Genomic DNA, 21,568 nt, shown 5'->3' with positions numbered 1-21,568 from the left:
TTAAGTAAGTATAAGTGACTTTGACAGTTGTAAACAATCCCGTCAATAATGATCTTCCTAAAAGAAATCATCCTGGTGTTCTTTGTTGGGTGAATTGGATGATCTGTGGTGGCCAGCTTTGCTAAGCCTGGATACGTTTATAGTTTTGTACCCCGTGCCACGATGTTTTCTGAGTGCGTTGCTGTAGTTTCGTTTCCCTACATATTACAAATATATAACGGCTGTTTTTGCCAATTAGTAATGCTATAAATATTGTTACGAGCTGTTAGGGTTTTGTTGATTTGTGGTGTTGAACTCGTTAAGGATTTATTTAGAATATTACTAGAGGGTTTGTTATATTTTAAAGTAATAAACCTCACTTCTGGGATTAATCACACAAAAAAAATATGAAAACAAAATTTATGAACGATGCGGGACTCGAACCCGCGTTCTGTGCGAGCTCTCTTTCCAACTGAGCCAACCGTACGAGTGACGTAAAGTTCATAAATCTTGTATGCTTTGTTCAACTCTCAGGTGTGGCATCGTTCATAAATTTTATTTTCAAATTTTATCTGTGTATATTACTAGAGGGTTTTGAACTACATGCAAAAAATAAATTGATAACTCACACACAAACACTAATTACACTATTTGACACACACTTTATACTTATTCTATATTTAATCACTGGTCACAATAATCACAATTATATCTCTTCGAAGTTATTCAATCGGTATCGCACTCGAAACTGAACTGCCTGGTCGCATTCCGGCTCGCTTATTAATAATGCCTGGGAACAATATTCGAGAAATTTCTGGGCAGGTCTAGTCAGTATTCTCTTTTATCACACAATTGTAGAACGTTAGGTGTTCCATCTCTTTCCAGATATTTCTCCTTCCATGTCGTCCAATCTAGAACCTACGGCCCAGCTTCTAGTTCTTATCTTCCTTCTCTCTCGAACATCATTCCTTCAGGTACATCGAACTAGATCATCTGAATCTACAATCCTGCCTAATATAAATGACAGAATACTAATTAATGAAAGTGTATGAAGGAATACTAACGAAAACGTGAGTAGCGCGAGCAACTATCGATTTTTTATACTATACATAATATTATGAATTGAACGAAAGTAAATGACTAAAAACGTTTTTAAACACTTTAAAATAATAAGGTACCTGCAAATAGAAGAAAATCAATAGATTATATTTTTAATACCTACTGCGCTAAAAGGGAATTTCCAATAGGTAACCGATTTATGCAAAAACTAGTTGCATTTTATATTCGATAAGTGGTGATTAGAGTCAAGATGTCAGTGTGACGAATTGTGTAATATACTTATACCTATAGATTACGTAGTCAATGTGTCCAAGTCGTTCGTCGCTTAACTCTCTCAGTTAGCTACGAATTGGATATTTTGTACGCACTGTCGCTTCATCGTCACCTTCGTGCACGACTTCCTTTTATTATTTTTAGGATAGCCCTTTTCTTGCAGACTCGCTCAGAGTTCTTGAAAGTATGATCTCAGTAGCCCAGTACGTATTGTACTATGTATAGCAGTGAGTGGGCGCAGGGTATGGTAATGGTTTGTAAAGTGGCTTTGGTCCAGTTCAGTGCCGCCTTGTTTCACTCTGACCAATGTCATCTATTGTGATAGCCACTGTTACCTATAGCTCACTGCTAAGATTGATTATTTTCATGAATCTTATTATATCTTTTGTAGTGAGCAGACGTATCTCAAGTGGTTGAAGAGTTAGACTTCCCAAAGAGACGCTACGTTTACGCATTAAAGGACCACATTCAGAGAGAATGTGTAACGTGGGTACTGAATGCCCATTGGTCAGGCATGGCATAGGTGTTGTTACTAGTTAGTCATGTAATAATCACAATTTGTCATACAATGCAAAGGCAAAGGTCAATTTTTAATGTCTGGAGCCCTCCTCGTATAACACACGTCCGACTTGGTCGCGCTTTAAATTTAAACTGATTCAGTAACCAAATTTAGGACATGATCAGAAGCTTCTAATTTTTAAGTTGCTTCCGAATTTAGACGACTAAATTCAGTGAAGTGTAATAACCGCTTAAGCTTGGCATATGCCTACTATCAAACACATTACTATAACATTTATGTTCGCCTGGTACCAGTGCAGTATAAAAAAAAACTACGTAAAAGGCAATGTCATGGCCGACAGATTATCTCTTCTTTAACTTATGTTCGCCTGGTACCGCTAACAAAATATGCACTGTACGAGTAGAATAATCTTTCTCCTTCTCTCTTTCTCTTACTTTTTCGTAACGTACACTTAGGAACTAGCTTCCAATGTGTCATAAGGATCTAAATAACAAAAAAAAACAATACAACGTCCGTATACAAAGTCAATGAAACAAAGTAGTGTTAAACAATACAAACAATATTGTTATAACTTATAATTCATAGCTCAACTTGACCCGGGCTTAGTAAAGTTAAATCCATTCATTCGTCTTTTCACCTCAGACTATCTGAACCCAATTGATATATTATTGTTGCGTAACCGCCATTAGCTTACTGTCAATTCTGTTTGGATGATTAAACGGATTTGAGCTAATGAACATATTGGCGGCCGTTACGTAGTTGGGTGTATCAATATATTATTCACTAACAAGATATTGATATAACCGATGTCCGTATTTTTATCAGTTCCGTTCGATAACTTTTAATTATCGATTTGATTGTTCAGTGTGGCATCAAGATAAGTCTTGTCGGCGCCGATTAGGGTTCGCTTTAAAATTATTTCACGTTGAGCGGGTTGGCTACGTGTTATCGAGCAACGGGTTGGCAGGATTGGAACCCGCTGGCAACGTTGTACCTTTTTCCACGTCTGGGTATGTGTATATCTGAACGATAGGAACTGTCCACCGATTAAGTATTGAGTCGTAACCGTATTATGTCCAATGCATTAAATTGCATAAAATTTTATATTTTGTAGAGAAAATCATGCTTCAATATTTCGAACACATTATGATAAACTCATACTATGAGGTGCAGCTATGTTTACCTTATTATTCAAGGTACGCTAGCGGGTCGGTGGTTCATGAAAAGATTCGATTATACACCGAAGCTGTATTTCAATACTGGGCATACATATATTTACCTATATTATAACATTATAACGTATTTATTTATTGAAATTTTAAGAATTATATTTAAAAAACATCTTTGACTTGAATGAAAGCCTAATTATTTAATCCGTCTGGCCACGAGTCTTTGGATTTACGCACTGTTTTCATGGGAAATAGTCAGTGCTTCTTCTTGAGATTTCTTAGCGAGCCTCGATTTTGGCGTGTTGTTTAGTGCAGGCCATCATTTGTAGCCCTTAAGGCAAAAATTTCACAAGGGCCATTCGCCTTTGTCTTGCCCACTTTTGCTCTGAAAAATTCCGGAATAGATTCAGTCAAGCTTGGGTAGTTCGTGCCGTATGACCACGTGCAGAGTCTTGTTGGAAAATCTCTTGATACACTGTTCTTCTCTCCTTTTTTACAAAAATGAAGCTGTGTGATTCCTTGATAAGAAACCCCCCACCAAAACATGACTGATGCATTGCCAATTTACTTGTTATGGTGTTTTTCAATTGTACTTAACACCCATTTTTTATTCCATTATTGTTATTTAATACTAAACTCGCAAAAATATGGCGAATGATTGAAGTTTCTATCATCATAAACGCGTCCCAAATTTGTAATACAAAAGTAGAAAAGTTCGTTTTTTGTAAGTTGTAACCATTAAGGGTAGCATATTTTTTTTTGTTTTTAAGATTTGTTAGATTTTTCTCATATCAGAATATTATTACTTATCGAAAAATTTCACCCTACCGTTCATTAACATTTTAATCTTTGTTTGCTATTAAACCAGTGGGAGGCTCCTTTGCACAGTATCCCAGCTATATTATGGGTACCACAACGGCGCTTATTTCTGGCGTGAAGCAGTAATGTAAGCAGTCTAATGTGTAAACATTACTGTATTTCGGTCTGAAAGGCACCGTAGCTATTGAAATTACTGGGCAAATGAGACTTAACATCTTATGTCGCAAGGTGACGAACGCCATTGTAGTGCCGCTCTGGGGCATTTTGGGTTTTTCAAGAATTCTGAGCGGCACTGCATTGTAATGGGCATGTCGTACCAAATATCGTCAGCTGAACATCCTACTCGTCTCGACCCTTATTTTTATTTAAAAAAAGACAAGGTTTAGAACATTATTTGTCGGGTCGCTTGTGTAATTTTAAGAAGCTTCAAAATAAAGGTGACAATGTGATTGTTTACCGCGTGGAGAGATCATGAGATCAAGCGGTGGTGTTTGCGGTGGTGTGGTCAGTAAGGGGCTGGTGGTGGTATCATGTTACGCGGCATGAATACAGAGCAACGATTGTCTGTCGTGCTGCGGATGACACCATCCGATTGAAGCTGAATATAAATATATATATAATGAAAATGGTCTTTGATTGAGGCTCTTTCACGCCTAAACCACTAATCGTATTTTAAAACCACTAATTTATCCTAGATGGTTTATGACTACTTATTTTTTTCGCCCAGCGGCCGAAGCGTGCCGGAACGGCTAGTGTAAATATATATCGAAATTAAAATATGAATAACACAGTACTGAAAAGGTCTTCTTGGTGCCCATACATCGAAATGAAATTGATTTAAAGGTCTATTTAATTACTGTTTGAAAGCGCGTTCGATTTTTAGACCACTTTGCAAAGGTCCATCACAAAATAAATCCCTTACTAAATTGAAACTTTTGATTCAAATCGTTGTGTTGTTTTCAGAATTTTTTATGTTTTATCTATAGAATTATCTTATACTTCTAGAGCTACAGCTGTTGTTAAAGTATCGTTCATTATGTATTTGGTAGTTGTGCTTATTAGGTAATTGTTATTTAAAGTAAAGTACAAGGTAGAGGGTTAGGCGAATATAAAATAAATAAATAAATCAGTAAAAAAGCAACATTTTTCTCATTCATGTTCAGACCGAAACACAGTAATGCTTACACTTTACTGCTTCACGGGGAAAAAGGTGCTGTTGTGGTACCCATAAACTAATTGGCATACTGTGCAAAGGAGCCTCCCACTGGTAGTACCATTGGTAGAACATGAAAAAATAAACGGCTATGTTAAAATCGAGATTCCTTTACGCCGTTAAAAACCTTTGGAATTCTAGAACTCTCGAAAATTTGTCGTTCGCCGTGACCTTTGTAACAATAGTAATTAATGACAATTGATTTGTATTTTCAATGGTAGTCAGTCCGCCATTCCGCCCACCTACTGTTGAGCATCACGTGTTTGCTATTCCCCGATCATAGATTGCTATAAACTGCGCACGTTTCACTCCAACACACAAATATATTATTATTATGTACATGTGCCCACTTTCTTATGCAATTTATTAAGTATCAATTGGCGGCTTATGTTTCTCTAGAATGACTAACGAGTCGTGGATAAATAAATGTTTTTTAATACTTAAGTAGCATATTATACCAGTGCGAGGCTCCTTTGCACAGGATGCCGGCTAGATTATGGGTACCACAACGGCGCCTATATCTACCGTTAAACAGTAATGTGTAAGCATTACTAAAAATCAATTCAAAAGTCACTTGATCAATTACATATTATTACTTGATAAATAATATTATGTATATTAATACATACCAGGACATTTGATATTATATTGTCATATTTTTACTAAGTACTTAAGAAGAACTCTCATGTCGTCAATTGATTAAGCTCTGCTGGAAGTCTTATAACTAAACTGCTGATTATCTAATCGATGAAACAGCCTTGGACTGAATTAATATTGTGTTTATCAATAACTTATTTACAAAATAATGTATTAACGGCTTTATTTTTTAAATGACGCAAAAATAACGTAACACCCTTATTTTCATAAAAATAAAAAACACATTAACGGCTTTACAAATAAACTTGGTATAAAGTAACACATGAGAAAAAACCAAGAATATGCAAAATGTATACAAATTACAATATACACTTATGAATGTCAAAAGATAATTTATTTTTGTCATATCATATCACTTTGGAAAAAGTTGAGGGAGAAGCTGTTTGTTATATTGAAAAATATTACATTACATTTAATATTCATACACACATTTTCTCTTTATTTGCTATGCGCTCCAATTTAAACTTTTTCAGCCATGACATTGTTGCGTATAAATCTCGTTTCAGTAAACATATGCTATTGGAAAATTGTAACACTTCATTATATTAAAATCTAAAGGTGATGATGCAATGCACGAGAGAGGTATAAAGCAGCTCATGAAAACTAATTTTATTGACTGCAATCGCTACTTACCCGTCACGAACTCGACAAGGCCAATGTGAAAATGTAACTAGCTCGTTACATATGTTATTATAATATAAATCCAGTGAACTCCTAAACTAATGAACAGATTTTAATAGAGATTACTTCATGGAGTGCAGTTTAGTCCAACTTGAGAGATAGCATAGTTTATTTAGATTTGGCACCCATAATTATTTTTCTTTCCAATATTTGTTTTGTATCGACATATTTTCTATGAGAGAATTTATTGACGCACGGTTGATTGACAGTTCTACTGTGCTTCGTTATAACAACAGGGAGCATATTTTACAAAATAATACTTTATGTTATGAAATATTATTGACAAATTCATAAAAAAACAGTATTTTATTTATTATGTACAGAACAACGTCTGTCGGGTTAACTAGTATTATTATATGAGAATAAGACGTGATGTGACCAGCAGAATGTTCACCTGATAGTAGTTGATACGCCCATTATTATAATGCAGTATCGCTCGGGATAATAATTCTTAATACCCAAAATTTTGAGCGGTTTCGCAATAATTGTGCTCTACACTTTGAGACAAGAATGTTAAGTTTCATTACTCCAGTAATTTAGCTAGGTGCGCCCTTCAAAGCGAAACACAATACAGTTCGCACATTACCAGTGGGAGGCTCCTTTGCACAGGATGCCGGCTAGATTATGGGTACCAGAACGGCGCCTTTTTCTGCCGTGAAGCAGTAATGTGTCTGAAGGGCGCCGTAGCTAGTGAAATAACTGGGCAAATGAGACTTAACATCTTGTATCTCAAGGTGACGAGCGCAATTATAGTGCCGCTCAGATTTTGTGGGTTTGACAAGAGCGGCTCTACATTGTAATGGCCATGGCGTATCAATTACCATAAGCTGAACGTCCTGCTCATCCCGTGCCTTATTATAGTCAAAAAATAACGGCTTGACGGTAGAAGAGCAGTAGCCGGCATCCAAAAGAAGCCTCCCATTAGTAACTATGTGAGCAGACACGTATCGTTATTGTCCATGGGACTCTCTTGGTTGTGGGTATAATGTCCAATCATCAAAGCGTTGATTGTCCGCCTATAGAGTTTCGAACCTCTTAGATGGAAAATTACAGTTACCGGAGGTTAACCAACGGGATCTGTATAGCTATGGCTCCATCCGTCCTAGCTACTAGAGTTCAGACCACCTAACAGCCCAAAAATCTTCTTCTTGGTAGCATTCTTCTGAAGGTCGTGTCCGTACTTCAAAGTTTTTGTAATATTGGTCACAAAAGCCTTCCTTATTGCGATCGTGGTAGTGGTAGGCCAATGAGTGTCTTAATCTGGTCCGACCAGCGGCTGGGTGATCGTCCGCGTGCTCTTTTGCCCTCCTATGACTATCAGTTTGTCTAAACTACTTGGCGTCGGGCAATGGCCAATAATGCGTGATCAATTTTGTAAAAATATTTAACGAGCTGAAATTGTGTATAACTATTGCGGTGACAATATAACCAAGTTGGCAGGTTCCATAATAGTGTCATGACTAGCAAGATAATTCCATATCAGGTACTTACTGCTGCATTTATCAAAAATCTGGGTTTGGGTTACTGACATTCCTACTTCTGTTATACTTAATCAAGTTAGTCAACCAATCAAGTGAGTAGGATATGATTTTTATCTTCTCTATTCATAATATGACCCAAATTTTCTCAACAAAAAAATTGTCTGATATGAAATATACATTCGTAATTATTAAAAAGTGTTGAGAGAATCAAGAGGCGGGCGTGTTGTTAATCCTTATATGATTTACTTTTACAGGTGGAGAAACCAGTTACAGAAGGTCTCTCGCACCGGACAAGAGATCAATGGGAGATCGACCGCTCTTCGCTCAAGTTTGTCCGCAAACTGGGTCACGGACAGTTCGGAGAAGTCTGGGAGGGTCTGTGGAACAGCACGACACCAGTCGCAATCAAGACCCTCAAGTCCGGCACCATGGACCCCAAGGACTTCCTCGCTGAAGCGCAGATCATGAAGAAACTCAGACACAATAAGCTCATTCAGCTCTACGCTGTTTGCACTCTCGAAGAACCCATCTATATCATAACTGAATTGATGAAGAATGGATCGCTTTTGGAGTACTTACAAGGTAATTACATTATTTATACTAGACTTGCGACCATTTTAGTTTACACGAAATATTTTGACAAACAAAAACAACTCGACTTCAAAAAATAATATTCCATAACAATAGATATAATACGCACTAAAAAGTAATAAAATAATTGCGTATTTTTGAACAATCTAATTCTAGTTACAATTATTGTTATTTTCGGAATCGGTGTCCCTCCATCGCGGCCCCACCCTTGTCACGTTGCGAATGCGACACAAGCATATCTCACCTACAACTATCTATATACAGTACTTCAGTAGTTACAAACCTACTTTGGCTGATACAAGGGACGTCGTGGTGACAGTCAACGATTTTACCTACCACCAGCATTTCAGACACAAATTCATATTTTTAAAACACTTGAATTGTCTGTGATATCTTTTACTCTACCTTCGATTCGGAGAGTTATTTTTCCTTTCTAAAACCTAAAAAAAACATTCTGTAGTTCCCTAGTATACTTACTATTAGCACGGCTCATCTATCCTTATGTTATATATGTAATAATGAAGTAATTATCCTCCAATAATTTAGGATGTTATTTTATATGGAAATGAAATGAAATTTATTTATTGCGTCGAATACAGAATAATATAATACACGTTATAGATCTTCAATTTCTTGTAGTGTCTTCTATTCGGCTAATTTAAATTAGCTTGCAAAAACTTTACTAAAATTTAAAAAATCTTTAACACTAAATTTTTTTGTTGTTTAACCATTAAAACAGTAGTCCAGTAAATCGTTTCTGTGGTATTTTTTTTACTTCTAGAGCAATTGGAAATCACCGCCGCCTACATAATATCATGTATTATCTTATGAGATAGCTGACAAAGATACTTTACAACTGATGTAAATTGAATGTAGACCCGCACTGATTTGAAACGGTGAGCGAAACGAATTCGCGTATAAAACCAAACATAGATATGGCACTCCGCGCGTAGCATTCCACGAACGCTAATTATATGCCCTGAATTTTATGTTCATACGCGAAACTCCCAGTTCTCCACCATTGAAACCTTACTTTTTATATATGACAACGCTCAAGTCTTATACAACTTGATAATACAAACAACAACAAGAAGAAGGTTGAAATGTTAGCATCATTGAATTTAGATTCTTCTATGTAATTCGCGTTGAGTGCTTTGTAAACGAAAATCGGTTAATGATGTAGATTTTAAGTAGAAGGCCCTTTGACTGCATTTATTGATCATTAAATGTAATAGCGTTGTATAATGGCTGCCGTATTGTTCGCTCCGATGAAGCGGTCGCTAATTATTACTTACAATGCATATACATAGGTGTTATCGTGATGATATTCAAACATTTACACGTACAATCATGCCTGTCTCCAGACGTCTAGTCACAAATTGCAGACCACTTTTGCCACAGTTCCTTGACTCCCCATCTTTCCAATACCTGGTTGCTAGTCCACATTGCCCGAAGGCAGCCATGCGGCCGCAGACCTACCCGGTGTTCGGTCTAAATCGCCAACCTTACTGGCTCCGCAAGTGACTACAGACCTAAGGAAAGCCAAGGATATGACGGGGTGAAGAAACCGCCACCCAAACCCTTGGCCAGAGTCGATACGAGCTTCAGAAATAAAGAACACGGCCGAGAAGAAGACCGTTGCGTGCGTGCTGAATTTGTTACCGGCACAGTTTGTTTTTAATACTGAGACTTGCGGCTCAAGGGGAATAGTGCAATAACGTTGTTTTTTTATATCTTAGAGGGTGAACAGACTAGCACACTTGATGGAAAGTGAAACCCCAGCCAGACAGTCGGTATCTGCAATATCAGAAATGCGTTGCCTACATCTAAAGGGAATATGCTCAAGGCTTAAAGGTATTGTATCGGTTTGGGAATACTGCAACTGGCAGCCGATTCCACCCGTAGCTGAGCGGGGCAAGAAGATTCGTGAAACGCGCGGTTGCTCAGAATCTTGAATTTTTAAGAATCCAGAACTTAAGATTATTAATGGAATGGGCGTATCACTTGCAATAAGGTGAAGGATCACGATAAATATACGCCAGTGGATAGTGAATTCTCTCTCTCCCCCCTCCTCTCTCTCTCTCTCAGCTAGAAATTCCGGATTCGAATTCCGGTGAATTTATATAATGAATATGACTTAAAAGTCTGGATGTTTTTATCATGCGTTTATTGTATTAAATATTTGTTTGTCTTGCACCCCTTAGTACATACAGATAGTCTGTAGCCTTATTTGGTGTAAGATAATTTGTGTAATAGTGTGTCAATATTAAATTAAACATGTCGCTTATCGTTCATCATAAAAATTAATTGTAGATGTAACAGCCAGCTGGTTATTTCAGGCAAGGGTCGCGGATTGAAGCTGCAGCAGCTAATCGATATGGCGGCACAGATCGCGGCCGGAATGGCCTACCTCGAGTCTCAGAACTACATCCACCGCGACCTGGCCGCGCGGAACGTGCTCGTAGCGGACGCCAACATAGTCAAGATCGCGGACTTCGGACTCGCCCGGCTTATCAAGGTTACAACGAATTAAAATATTAGTTCGACAACACTTCCCTCAAAGCCTCGCCTAGTATCGGAATACTGGGTCTACAATCTCGAGCGATTGCCAATTTCGTGGTCATCTGGAAGGCAAAACCAAATTGGCTTCAAAGAAACTGGGCGTCATTAATAGCACGGTAATACTTCAAGCCGGCCCACATACTAGCGCTCTACAAAGCGCAGGTCCGGCCACATATGGAGTATTGCTGTCATCTCTGGTCTGGCGCACCCCAGTATCAGCTCGATCGTCGGGTGTCTGGGACTCAGTGCTCTGTGAACGGCTGGATCACTTGGCGTTGCGTAGAGACGTTGCTTCATTGTGTGTCTTCTACCGCATTTATCACGGGGAGTGTTCCGAAGAGCTGTTTTACCTGATTCCTGCCGCCGAATTACACCTTCGCACGACACGCCACAAGTTAGGATATCATCCTCACCATCTGGATGTGTGGCGGTCCTCCACAGTGCGGTTTTCAAGGAGCTTTCTTCCACGTACTACAAAGCTGTGGAATGAGCTTCCTTGTGCGGTGTTTCAGGGACGATACGACATGGGTACCTTCAAAAAAAGCGCGTACACCTTCCTTAAAGGCCGGCAACGCTCCTGTGATTCCTCTGGTGTTGCAAGAGATTGTGGGCGGCGGTGATCACTTAACAACAGGTGACCCGTACGCTCGTTTGTCCTCCTATTCCATAAAAAGAAAAAAAAAGTTTTACGCTAACTTTTCATTTCTCACTACCAGCAGACCTGTCTCACTTCCCGTGTAGGTTTCGAAATTCTTAGTACGCGTGTAGGCTACTTCAGTGTGGCTATACAGTAGGAACCCACGAGCTTAGTGACGCACGCGCGATCAATGTTTGTCACCTACTAATCACAGATTTGACCGATGATTTCAAAATGGAGAAACATAAAAAAAGCAAAGCATAAAGGTCATTGCGATTCAAATTATTTTTTTAAGGTTCCTAAAGACGTTGAAGCAATCTAATTTAAAGTGATTATTATTATAATCAAATTACCAATCATGATGGCTACTTATTCATTTCCTGTACTTGACTATGTCGTGGTCTTCCAACAGCAACGAAACAACGAAAGAATATAAATTTAAAATTGCGTTTACATATCTATTTATATAGAAAAAACAGCAATTTTTATAAGATCACCTGGCTAGGTAAAGTTTTAGGTAAAGAAGACAACCCTAATGTCGTCAGAAGAGGCAAGAGTCACGCGATAGAAAGAGAGGCAACTTCTAGGTGAATTAAAATGTAGGTTAATAGCGCAGTGCGATCTGAAGTACACTCTTTAGATTGAAAGAGGAATCACTCATAAGCCTGACCATCAACCTTAAGACTTAACACATTTTCAGGGTAGGTAAATAATATAGCATGCCAGTTAATACTTTATTGATTTATTAACTTTAATAACTAACTTATGATATAGGATGAGATGTTAAGGAAGATGGGTACTCAGTAGCTAAAAGTATGGAATTTGGTAGCTTACTGGTGAATAACTAAAATAATTTATTTTTATAATAAAAATCATGCAGCGTGGCCTCATTTGGTGTCACTACCACCAACACGTGTAAGTTATGCGGCTATTGACCTCTACATACATTTATAAGGCAATGCAAACATTCTGTCAACCAACTGCGTGGTCGGGTACGGCTTACTGGAAGCTGATTGGTCAGATAATAATCACGCCATATCGTAAACAATCGATAGTCTATATTTATAAGGTCTGTGTTCCTAATGCACTATTTGAAGGCTCACACTCACACACACTAATGCTGTCTGACATCTGTAAGAAGTTGAACACGAATTCTTAATTATGGGCTAATGTGTAGTTACATAAGCACGCAGGTTGAACATAAGATAACAGAGAATCCAGATTCGTTCGAACCTTCTACCGCATTCTTGTGACTACAATATGCCATAAAAAGCCAATTATGTAAATAATTTAATACAAATTAGATAAAGCACGTGTGCACATGTTTTACATAAATTAATTTGTCAGATGAGCCAGCTGACTGGTATTTGATAGATGTAACGTTCGACGTCAAAATAAACATTATAGCGTCACCTATTTATTATTTGGATCATTTTATTTCCATAATAATTAATAACGAAAACTTATTAGTATCCATGTACAAATAAAATTTGAAAACAAAATTTATGTACGCTTTATATATAATTTTATTTATTTACAAATCAAACGATCCCCACATTAATCTGAGCCATTATTATATGTAGATAAAACGCTCGCTTGTTTAAACAATGACTATTGAACGCCTTATAAGCGGAGCGTTAGGCCGGTCCTACATTGGAAGCGCAGTCGGTCTGGCCAGCAGGCTCGACCCGGCCAGACCAGATCAGTCCAGACTCGGCGCTCCTACACTGCAGCTAGACAGTACTGCGTGTACTCTAGACGAGGAAAGGTGTCGATATTGTCTGGAGTCTAGACTAGACGAAAAACAAACCTGTTTGGTTGTTGTCAGACTAGTTCAGACTTGTTCCCCTCTTCGGAGCGAGCACTGGCTCCAGTGTAGGAGGGGACAGGACGCGTCAATGTTTGTTTTGTTCGGTTTGTCAGATCAGACGGTCTGAGCGGGTCTGGTCGGGAGAAATTCCGCTTCCAATGTAGGACCGGCCTTAAAATATTACTCTAATCTCGACGTGTCAAAAAAGCAGTTTTCTCGAAACTGAAATTGTATTTTTTTATATATCGCTCTTAATAACGTAACATTTTCTTGCAGAACTAGGGTTGCCTGTTTTTTTTATATTGAAATAGTGATTGAGGCAAACCATAATTCGCAAATATCTTATGCTATGAACATATATTGCCACAAATATAATATATAATGTGCACGATATCTCTGGAAGCATAAGGCCCAGAGACTTGTTTGATAGGAATATTCCTTTGTGGAATCAATTACCGGCTGCTGTTTTTCCCGAACCGAAGACTCAGACCTTCAAGCATAGAGTACACTTAAAGGCCTGTAACGCATCTCTTGGCCTCTGGTTTTGCGGATGTCCATTGGCGGTTGCATCACCAATTGCTAGCACGTGAGCCTCTTGCGCGTATGCGTTTACGAAATTTCATACGCAAAAGGGATGTTTCGGAGCAGTTAATAAATAGATACGGATAATTCAGGAGTACGTTTTTGTTTTAATATTTCTTTAGATTTCGGTTTAGAGTACGGTGTCGTTCACTTGCCATACATATTTTTGAAAATCCATTAACAGTTTTGTTTTATAGTACGCCTAAATTTATTGTTGTTAACGTAATTGTTGTGCAGGAGGACGAATATGAAGCGCGAGTGGGAGCTCGGTTCCCGATCAAGTGGACGGCGCCCGAGGCGGCCAACTACAGCAAGTTCTCCATCAAGTCGGACGTGTGGTCCTTCGGGATCCTGCTCACCGAGCTGGTCACCTACGGCCGTACGCCATATCCTGGTACGATGTGCTGCAACTCTTAATGCTACTCCTTACATCAACATTATGTCGCTTATGTTTATTCACTATGAGGGAGGGGCTCCTTTGAACAGGATGCCGGCTAGATTATGGGTTCCACAGCGCCGCCTATTTCACCGTGAAGCAGTAATGTGTAAACATTATATTTTCGGTCTGAAGGGCGCCGTAACTAATAAAATTACTGGGCAAATGAGACTACATCTTATGTCTCAAGGTGACGAGCGCAATTGTAGTGCCGCACGGAATTTTTGGGTTTATCAAGAATCCTGAGCGGTACTGCATTGTAATAGGGAGGGCGTATCAATTACCATCAGCTGAATGTCTTGCTGCCCTTATTGTCATAAAAAAGTATATAATATTGAGACTTCTCATTAAAATGCAGGGCCGCCCAGGTCCTTGATTGACCCTAAAAATTATGAGCAGCACCGCTTGTCACTTTGAGAGAATGTAAGGTCTCATTAGCCCAGTAATTTCACTAGTTACGGCGCCCTCCAAACCGAACAACAAAATCCTGTACAAAGAAACCCTCTGGTATCAAATTGAAATTATGTAATTTGTGAATTAAATGTGTGAAGGTCGCTTAACATATGAGTTAATTAGATGTCTTATTGTGTGGGAAATGTTGATTGATTACTTCATCCAACTCAATGCCAACCGAAAGTGAAGAAGGCTTCTTGGGTTGTAGCGGGATTACCAAGCATGTTTGCCCTATATAAATCCAAACTCTTGTTTTGAGTGACTCATTGGATGTATGTACCAAAGGACACTAATAAAAAATATTTACGATGAGGGATTCGCCTCCTGCGCTTTCAACCCAATGTATGTTACTGCTAAGCAATCTGTCCAATACAACACCAAACAAAACTATTTATATGTTTCCAAAGAAGCGAATTACAACCCTTAATTATATAAAATTTGTTAATTTTTTAAAGTGATAACTAACTTCTTTGATTAGTTATAAATATTAATTTCGTACGACAGCCCGAGCACGACTGCCTTAAGTGTCGACCGTGCGGCTGTATTTATAGGACCCGGCGCACGTGCTAATCCACGTGTTTTGAAATGCGGCCGTATTTATGAGGCTCGTTGCACGTGCACGTGTTTTCTTTTCGTGTTGTAGTATTTGCGCCGATACGGCCATTCTGACAGGCGGTGCGCGCTCTGCACCAGCCTGGTTGGTATTTGTAAGTTGTAGTGGATTCTTATAGATTCTCGTTAGTTCTTATCGACTGTTATTGTAACCGTAGGTTGTCGAAGGTTCTCGAAGATTCTCGTAGAGGATTGAGTGTTCTCATAGATTTCTCAAAGATGTTCTTAGAGAACTGGGAGGTTCTCCGATATTCTCGTAGAGGATTGGTAGTTTTTCGCAGAGTTCTCGGAGATTCTCGTAGAGGATTTGTAGTTTCTCGTAGAGGTTTCGGAGGTTCTCGCAGATTCTCGTAGGTTCTTGTTGACCTGCAAGTATAGAAAGTTTTTTTGAGTAGTGCATCTGTTATCAACTTGAGTTGCTTTGTTGTAGTTACATAAACACAAATGCTAAAATTATAACTGAGGGTTCTCAGTGGTTCTCGTAGAGTTCATGGAGATTCTCATAGGATCTCGTAGAGTTCTCGTTGAACTGCAAAAATATAAAGTTTTAAGAGGCTTTTCGGAGGTTATCGGATGGTCTCGTAGAGTTCTAGGAGGGTCTCGTAGAGTTCTCGGAGGGTCTCGTAGAGTTCTCGAAGGGTCTCGTAGAGTTATCGGAGGGTCTCGTAGAGTTCTCGTTGAACTGCAAAAATATATAAATTTTAAGAGGCTTTTCGGAGGTCTTCGTAGAGTTCTCGTAGATTAATAAAAGGTTTTCATCAGGATGTTTTGAATTATAGAATAAAACTGTTCACATTGTGTATTCATCAAGAGTCCGTGGTTAGCACAAGTGTGTAACGTGAGTAGGTCAGAGGTAACACGCCCCAGACACTCGTATTATGCATCTGTGGTGTGTACGTGTCTAATCATAATTCCACAAGGCTTCCCAACGGTATCTCCATGGTTCACTTATGGATACATCATGGGTTATCCAAGTTTATGACATGATTAGCTCAGAGGTACCACTCTCCAGATATTCATACGGATCTGTGGCGTCTACATGTCTACTCACGATTCCACAAGGCGTCCCAACGGTATCTCTGATGGATACATCAAGCATACGTGGTTATCACAAATGTATGACGTTGTTAGCCTGAGCTACCACTGCCAGAGGTACCACGTTTCAGGCACTTTTCTCGTGGGACTCCCTCGTGGATTTATAAAAGATATTCGTCTGGTTGTTTTGAATTATTGAATAGAGGTACTTCCCTTTACTCTGATTATCCTCTATCTTAATAAAAAGAAACAGAAATTCTCACCATATACGTCCGCGTCGTGACAAACCAATTAGCCAAGCGAAAATTAATGATGAAGCACGAAGAGCAGATTGCGCCCTATAGCAGCACGAGCAGATGCCGCCTCGTAGCAGCACGAGCAGATGCCGCCATTGGATCCATTAAACATGAAAATAACAAAAAAAAATTTAAAACAGACGGCTCGAAAATGGCTACTGGAACAGGTGCCGGCATCTTCTCACAGGAACTGAACATACACACTTCCATACCCTTGGGCACACCCAGCTCCATCTTCCAATGTGAGTGCGTAGCCATCAAGGAAGCCGCCAGCGCAATATTAAGAAGAAAAGTACATGGCCACAGAATCAGAATTCTTTCTGACAGTATGGCGGTACTAACAGCGCTGCCGGGTACCACCTACAACTCAGCACTAATACACGAGTGTCACCAAACCCTCGTTCTGCACTACGAATTGCACCGCACTCGTTCCAGCCAAATAAAGTAGACTTGAATCCTAGAATCTTCGCTTCGGTAGATAAAGCACATAAGTGCACCGACACTTTCTGCATCGTCTCCATCATTTGCATCAAGAAATGACTGGGTATCCCTCCCAATCTGATTTCCATAATATGGGTATGCTTGCAGTCCTTGTGACCCTGCTTCCAATGGCGTCATTGTTATCTACCAACGGTCCCTTCTGCAGGATGTTGGTTGGTCGCAGTTGATCAGGTCGTATCCCACTTCTGATGACGAGGAAAGAACCTCTGTATTGTCTTTAAAAGGTGTGACGTCATTACTGTTGACATCACAATTGCTATCTTGCTGAAGATCACTCATTGGTTCTTCCAAAGAAAACTACACGAGTAAGTATTTTATTACTTTCGTTTATTCAACGGGAAGCGTTACGACGTCCCAGGGAGGTCCGTACCGTACGACAGCCCGAGCGCGACAGACTAAGTGTCGACCGTGCGGCTGTATTTATAGGACACGGCGCACGTGCTAATCCACATGTTTTGCAATGCGGCCGTATTTATGAGGCTCGTTGCCCAATAAATTCAAATATTTTTTATACAAAATAGGACATGACATTTGAAAGTCAAAAAAACAACCACCCATTCCAAAATGAATGCCTCAGACCTGAGAAGAACGGGCGCAACAAACTCAGCGGGCTTTTTTTTCACCAAAAAATGTTAACAAATAAATATTTTTCAATTAGACTTATTATTTAATAGCCTGAGGGTGGTCACTCCATTTCCAATCTGTGGTATCATTAAGAAAGTCATTTATGTTATAGTAACCTTTACCACACAAACTTTTTTTAACATTTCTTTTAATAGTGTAATACTTTTGTTTTGAACATTTTCTGGGATCTTGTTGTAAAAGCATATACATCGCCCCACAAAAGACTTACTTACTCGACTTAGCCAAGTAGTTGGCATTATAAGTTTATGTCTGTTCCTGGTGTTAACATTATGGTTATGACAGTTTCTAGAAAATTCACTTATGTGCCTATGAACATACATTATATTATCAAGAATACATTGAAAAGTAATAGTCAAGATGTTAATTTCTTTGAATTTTTCTCTCAATGATTCTTTAGGACCTAGGTTGTAAATGGCGCGAATAGTCCTTTTCTGCAGCACATAGTTAGGGAGATTGTTTGTTTGGCGCAGTAATATAATTGAGTGGTGATTGTCGGCAGGCATGTCGAACGCGGAGGTGATGCACCAGGTGGAGCACGGCTACCGCATGCCGTGTCCGCCCAACTGCCCCGCGCCACTGTACGAGATCATGCTGGAGTGCTGGCACAAGGACGCGCTCAAGCGGCCCACGTTCGAGACGCTGCAGTGGAAGCTGGAGGACTTCTTCACGATGGACAACTCGGAGTACAAGGAGGCGTCCGCCTACTGAGCCCGGCCCGCCCTGCCGGCCCCCCGCGCGCAGTACCCGCACCCGCACGCGCTGCATGTGAGTACCAGGACAGTACCCCACAACACAAGGACGAGACAAGCGGCCCACGTTCGAGACGCTGCAGTGGAAGCTGGAGGACTTCTTCACGATGGACAACTCGGAGTACAAGGAGGCGTCCGCCTACTGAGCCCGGCCCGCCCTGCCGGCCCCCCGCGCGCAGTACCCGCACCCGCACGCGCTGCATGTGAGTACCAGGACAGTACCCCACAACACAAGGACGAGACAAGCGGCCCACGTTCGAGACGCTGCAGTGGAAGCTGGAGGACTTCTTCACGATGGACAACTCGGAGTACAAGGAGGCGTCCGCCTACTGAGCCCGGCCCGCCCTGCCGGCCCCCCGCGCGCAGTACCCGCACCCGCACGCGCTGCATGTGAGTACCAGGACAGTACCCCACAACACAAGGACGAGACAAGCGGCCCACGTTCGAGACGCTGCAGTGGAAGCTGGAGGACTTCTTCACGATGGACAACTCGGAGTACAAGGAGGCGTCCGCCTACTGAGCCCGGCCCGCCCTGCCGGCCCCCCGCGCGCAGTACCCGCACCCGCACGCGCTGCATGTGAGTACCAGGACAGTACCCCACAACACAAGGACGAGACAAGCGGCCCACGTTCGAGACGCTGCAGTGGAAGCTGGAGGACTTCTTCACGATGGACAACTCGGAGTACAAGGAGGCGTCCGCCTACTGAGCCCGGCCCGCCCTGCCGGCCCCCCGCGCGCAGTACCCGCACCCGCACGCGCTGCATGTGAGTACCAGGACAGTACCCCACAACACAAGGACGAGACAAGCGGCCCACGTTCGAGACGCTGCAGTGGAAGCTGGAGGACTTCTTCACGATGGACAACTCGGAGTACAAGGAGGCGTCCGCCTACTGAGCCCGGCCCGCCCTGCCGGCCCCCCGCGCGCAGTACCCGCACCCGCACGCGCTGCATGTGAGTACCAGGACAGTACCCCACAACACAAGGACGAGACAAGCGGCCCACGTTCGAGACGCTGCAGTGGAAGCTGGAGGACTTCTTCACGATGGACAACTCGGAGTACAAGGAGGCGTCCGCCTACTGAGCCCGGCCCGCCCTGCCGGCCCCCCGCGCGCAGTACCCGCACCCGCACGCGCTGCATGTGAGTACCAGGACAGTACCCCACAACACAAGGACGAGACAAGCGGCCCACGTTCGAGACGCTGCAGTGGAAGCTGGAGGACTTCTTCACGATGGACAACTCGGAGTACAAGGAGGCGTCCGCCTACTGAGCCCGGCCCGCCCTGCCGGCCCCCCGCGCGCAGTACCCGCACCCGCACGCGCTGCATGTGAGTACCAGGACAGTACCCCACAACACAAGGACGAGACAAGCGGCCCACGTTCGAGACGCTGCAGTGGAAGCTGGAGGACTTCTTCACGATGGACAACTCGGAGTACAAGGAGGCGTCCGCCTACTGAGCCCGGCCCGCCCTGCCGGCCCCCCGCGCGCAGTACCCGCACCCGCACGCGCTGCATGTGAGTACCAGGACAGTACCCCACAACACAAGGACGAGACAAGCGGCCCACGTTCGAGACGCTGCAGTGGAAGCTGGAGGACTTCTTCATGATGGACAACTCGGAGTACAAGGAGGCGTCCGCCTACTGAGCCCGGCCCGCCCTGCCGGCCCCCCGCGCGCAGTACCCGCACCCGCACGCGCTGCATGTGAGTACCAGGACAGTACCCCACAACACAAGGACGAGACAAGCGGCCCACGTTCGAGACGCTGCAGTGGAAGCTGGAGGACTTCTTCATGATGGACAACTCGGAGTACAAGGAGGCGTCCGCCTACTGAGCCCGGCCCGCCCTGCCGGCCCCCCGCGCGCAGTACCCGCACCCGCACGCGCTGCATGTGAGTCAAACTGTTCATTTAGAGATGACCAACATGGAACATCGCGTTGCAACGCACATAACGTCGCGCCCTGTCAGCGGTTGCGCTGGTGCGTGCCGTGTTTACATTTTCCCCCAGTTCACGTTCGAGCATCAATCGGTTCGCGTGTGCTCATAACAATTTACCATTTTAACCAGTGAGACTTAGTTCAATAAACCAATTGTACTTAAGTCACGTTTAATTTATGAACCAAACATAAATTAATCAGTAAGGCAACCAGAACACTGTACATCGTGGTCCTTCGAGCCGGACAGATAACATGAAATAGATAATTTAATAAGAATAGTCATACCTGTCACTACGACCAAGATTTTTTGTAACATTATTTATGTTCTTCTTCTGTTGACCAAATACCATTTAGAGCCAAATGTTTAGAACTAGCGATGGACGTTTAATCAACGGACTAGGTGAATCGACCGTCGATTGACATTCGACGGTTTATCATTCATTCATAAACTAGTTGAATTCGTAGACGCCTATATATGTAGTCGAGAGTCGAGACGTTCATTTCAACAAGCGCGACGAAACAAAACGACTATGTTAACTCATAACATAGTCGTATACTTCGTTGCAAGGATCCGGAGATAGGTCAACGGGACGCGAAGGTCAATTTGAACTTTAAAGTCAAGTGCACTGTATTCATATTTAAATAAACATTTAGGGTGAGTTAAACGGTTCTTAAAATTATTCTTTTGATTGAAGGAAAAGGATAGCAATTACATATATTTACATGTGTGAAAGCGACAGTTGCACAGCTACTCAGCGCAAACGAAGTAAACTGATTTATTATTATTTATTTTTGTTTTATTTCGATTGAGTTAGATCGTGATGAATTTCGCTCAATTATTATGAGTAACTTCGTCATAGAACTATATCTAGTTTA

The 21,568-nt window shown here is 41.5% G+C and overlaps 2 protein-coding genes across 3 annotated transcripts in view; one reads left to right on the top strand and one right to left on the bottom strand.

Moving 5' to 3' along the window:
* LOC126979478 (G-protein coupled receptor dmsr-1-like) overlaps positions 1-21,568 on the bottom strand; it is a 416,322-nt gene that overhangs the window by 164,904 nt on the left and 229,850 nt on the right. The window lies entirely within an intron of this gene.
* The window catches only part of LOC126979387 (tyrosine-protein kinase Src42A), a 114,273-nt gene that overhangs the window by 87,216 nt on the left and 5,489 nt on the right, over positions 1-21,568 (top strand). For both annotated transcript variants that reach the window (XM_050828660.1, XM_050828659.1), the window contains exons 4-7: positions 8,106-8,433; positions 10,782-10,960; positions 14,271-14,427; positions 18,511-18,776. In XM_050828660.1, coding sequence (XP_050684617.1) covers positions 8,106-8,433; positions 10,782-10,960; positions 14,271-14,427; positions 18,511-18,719 — 873 coding nt within the window. In that variant the 3' untranslated portion in view covers positions 18,720-18,776. The remainder of the gene's footprint in view (positions 1-8,105; positions 8,434-10,781; positions 10,961-14,270; positions 14,428-18,510; positions 18,777-21,568) is intronic.

The sequence above is a fragment of the Leptidea sinapis genome, chromosome 3 (assembly GCF_905404315.1).
Source record: "Leptidea sinapis chromosome 3, ilLepSina1.1, whole genome shotgun sequence".
NCBI lineage: Eukaryota > Metazoa > Arthropoda > Insecta > Lepidoptera > Pieridae > Leptidea > Leptidea sinapis.
This window is presented reverse-complemented; position numbering and strand designations above follow the sequence as displayed.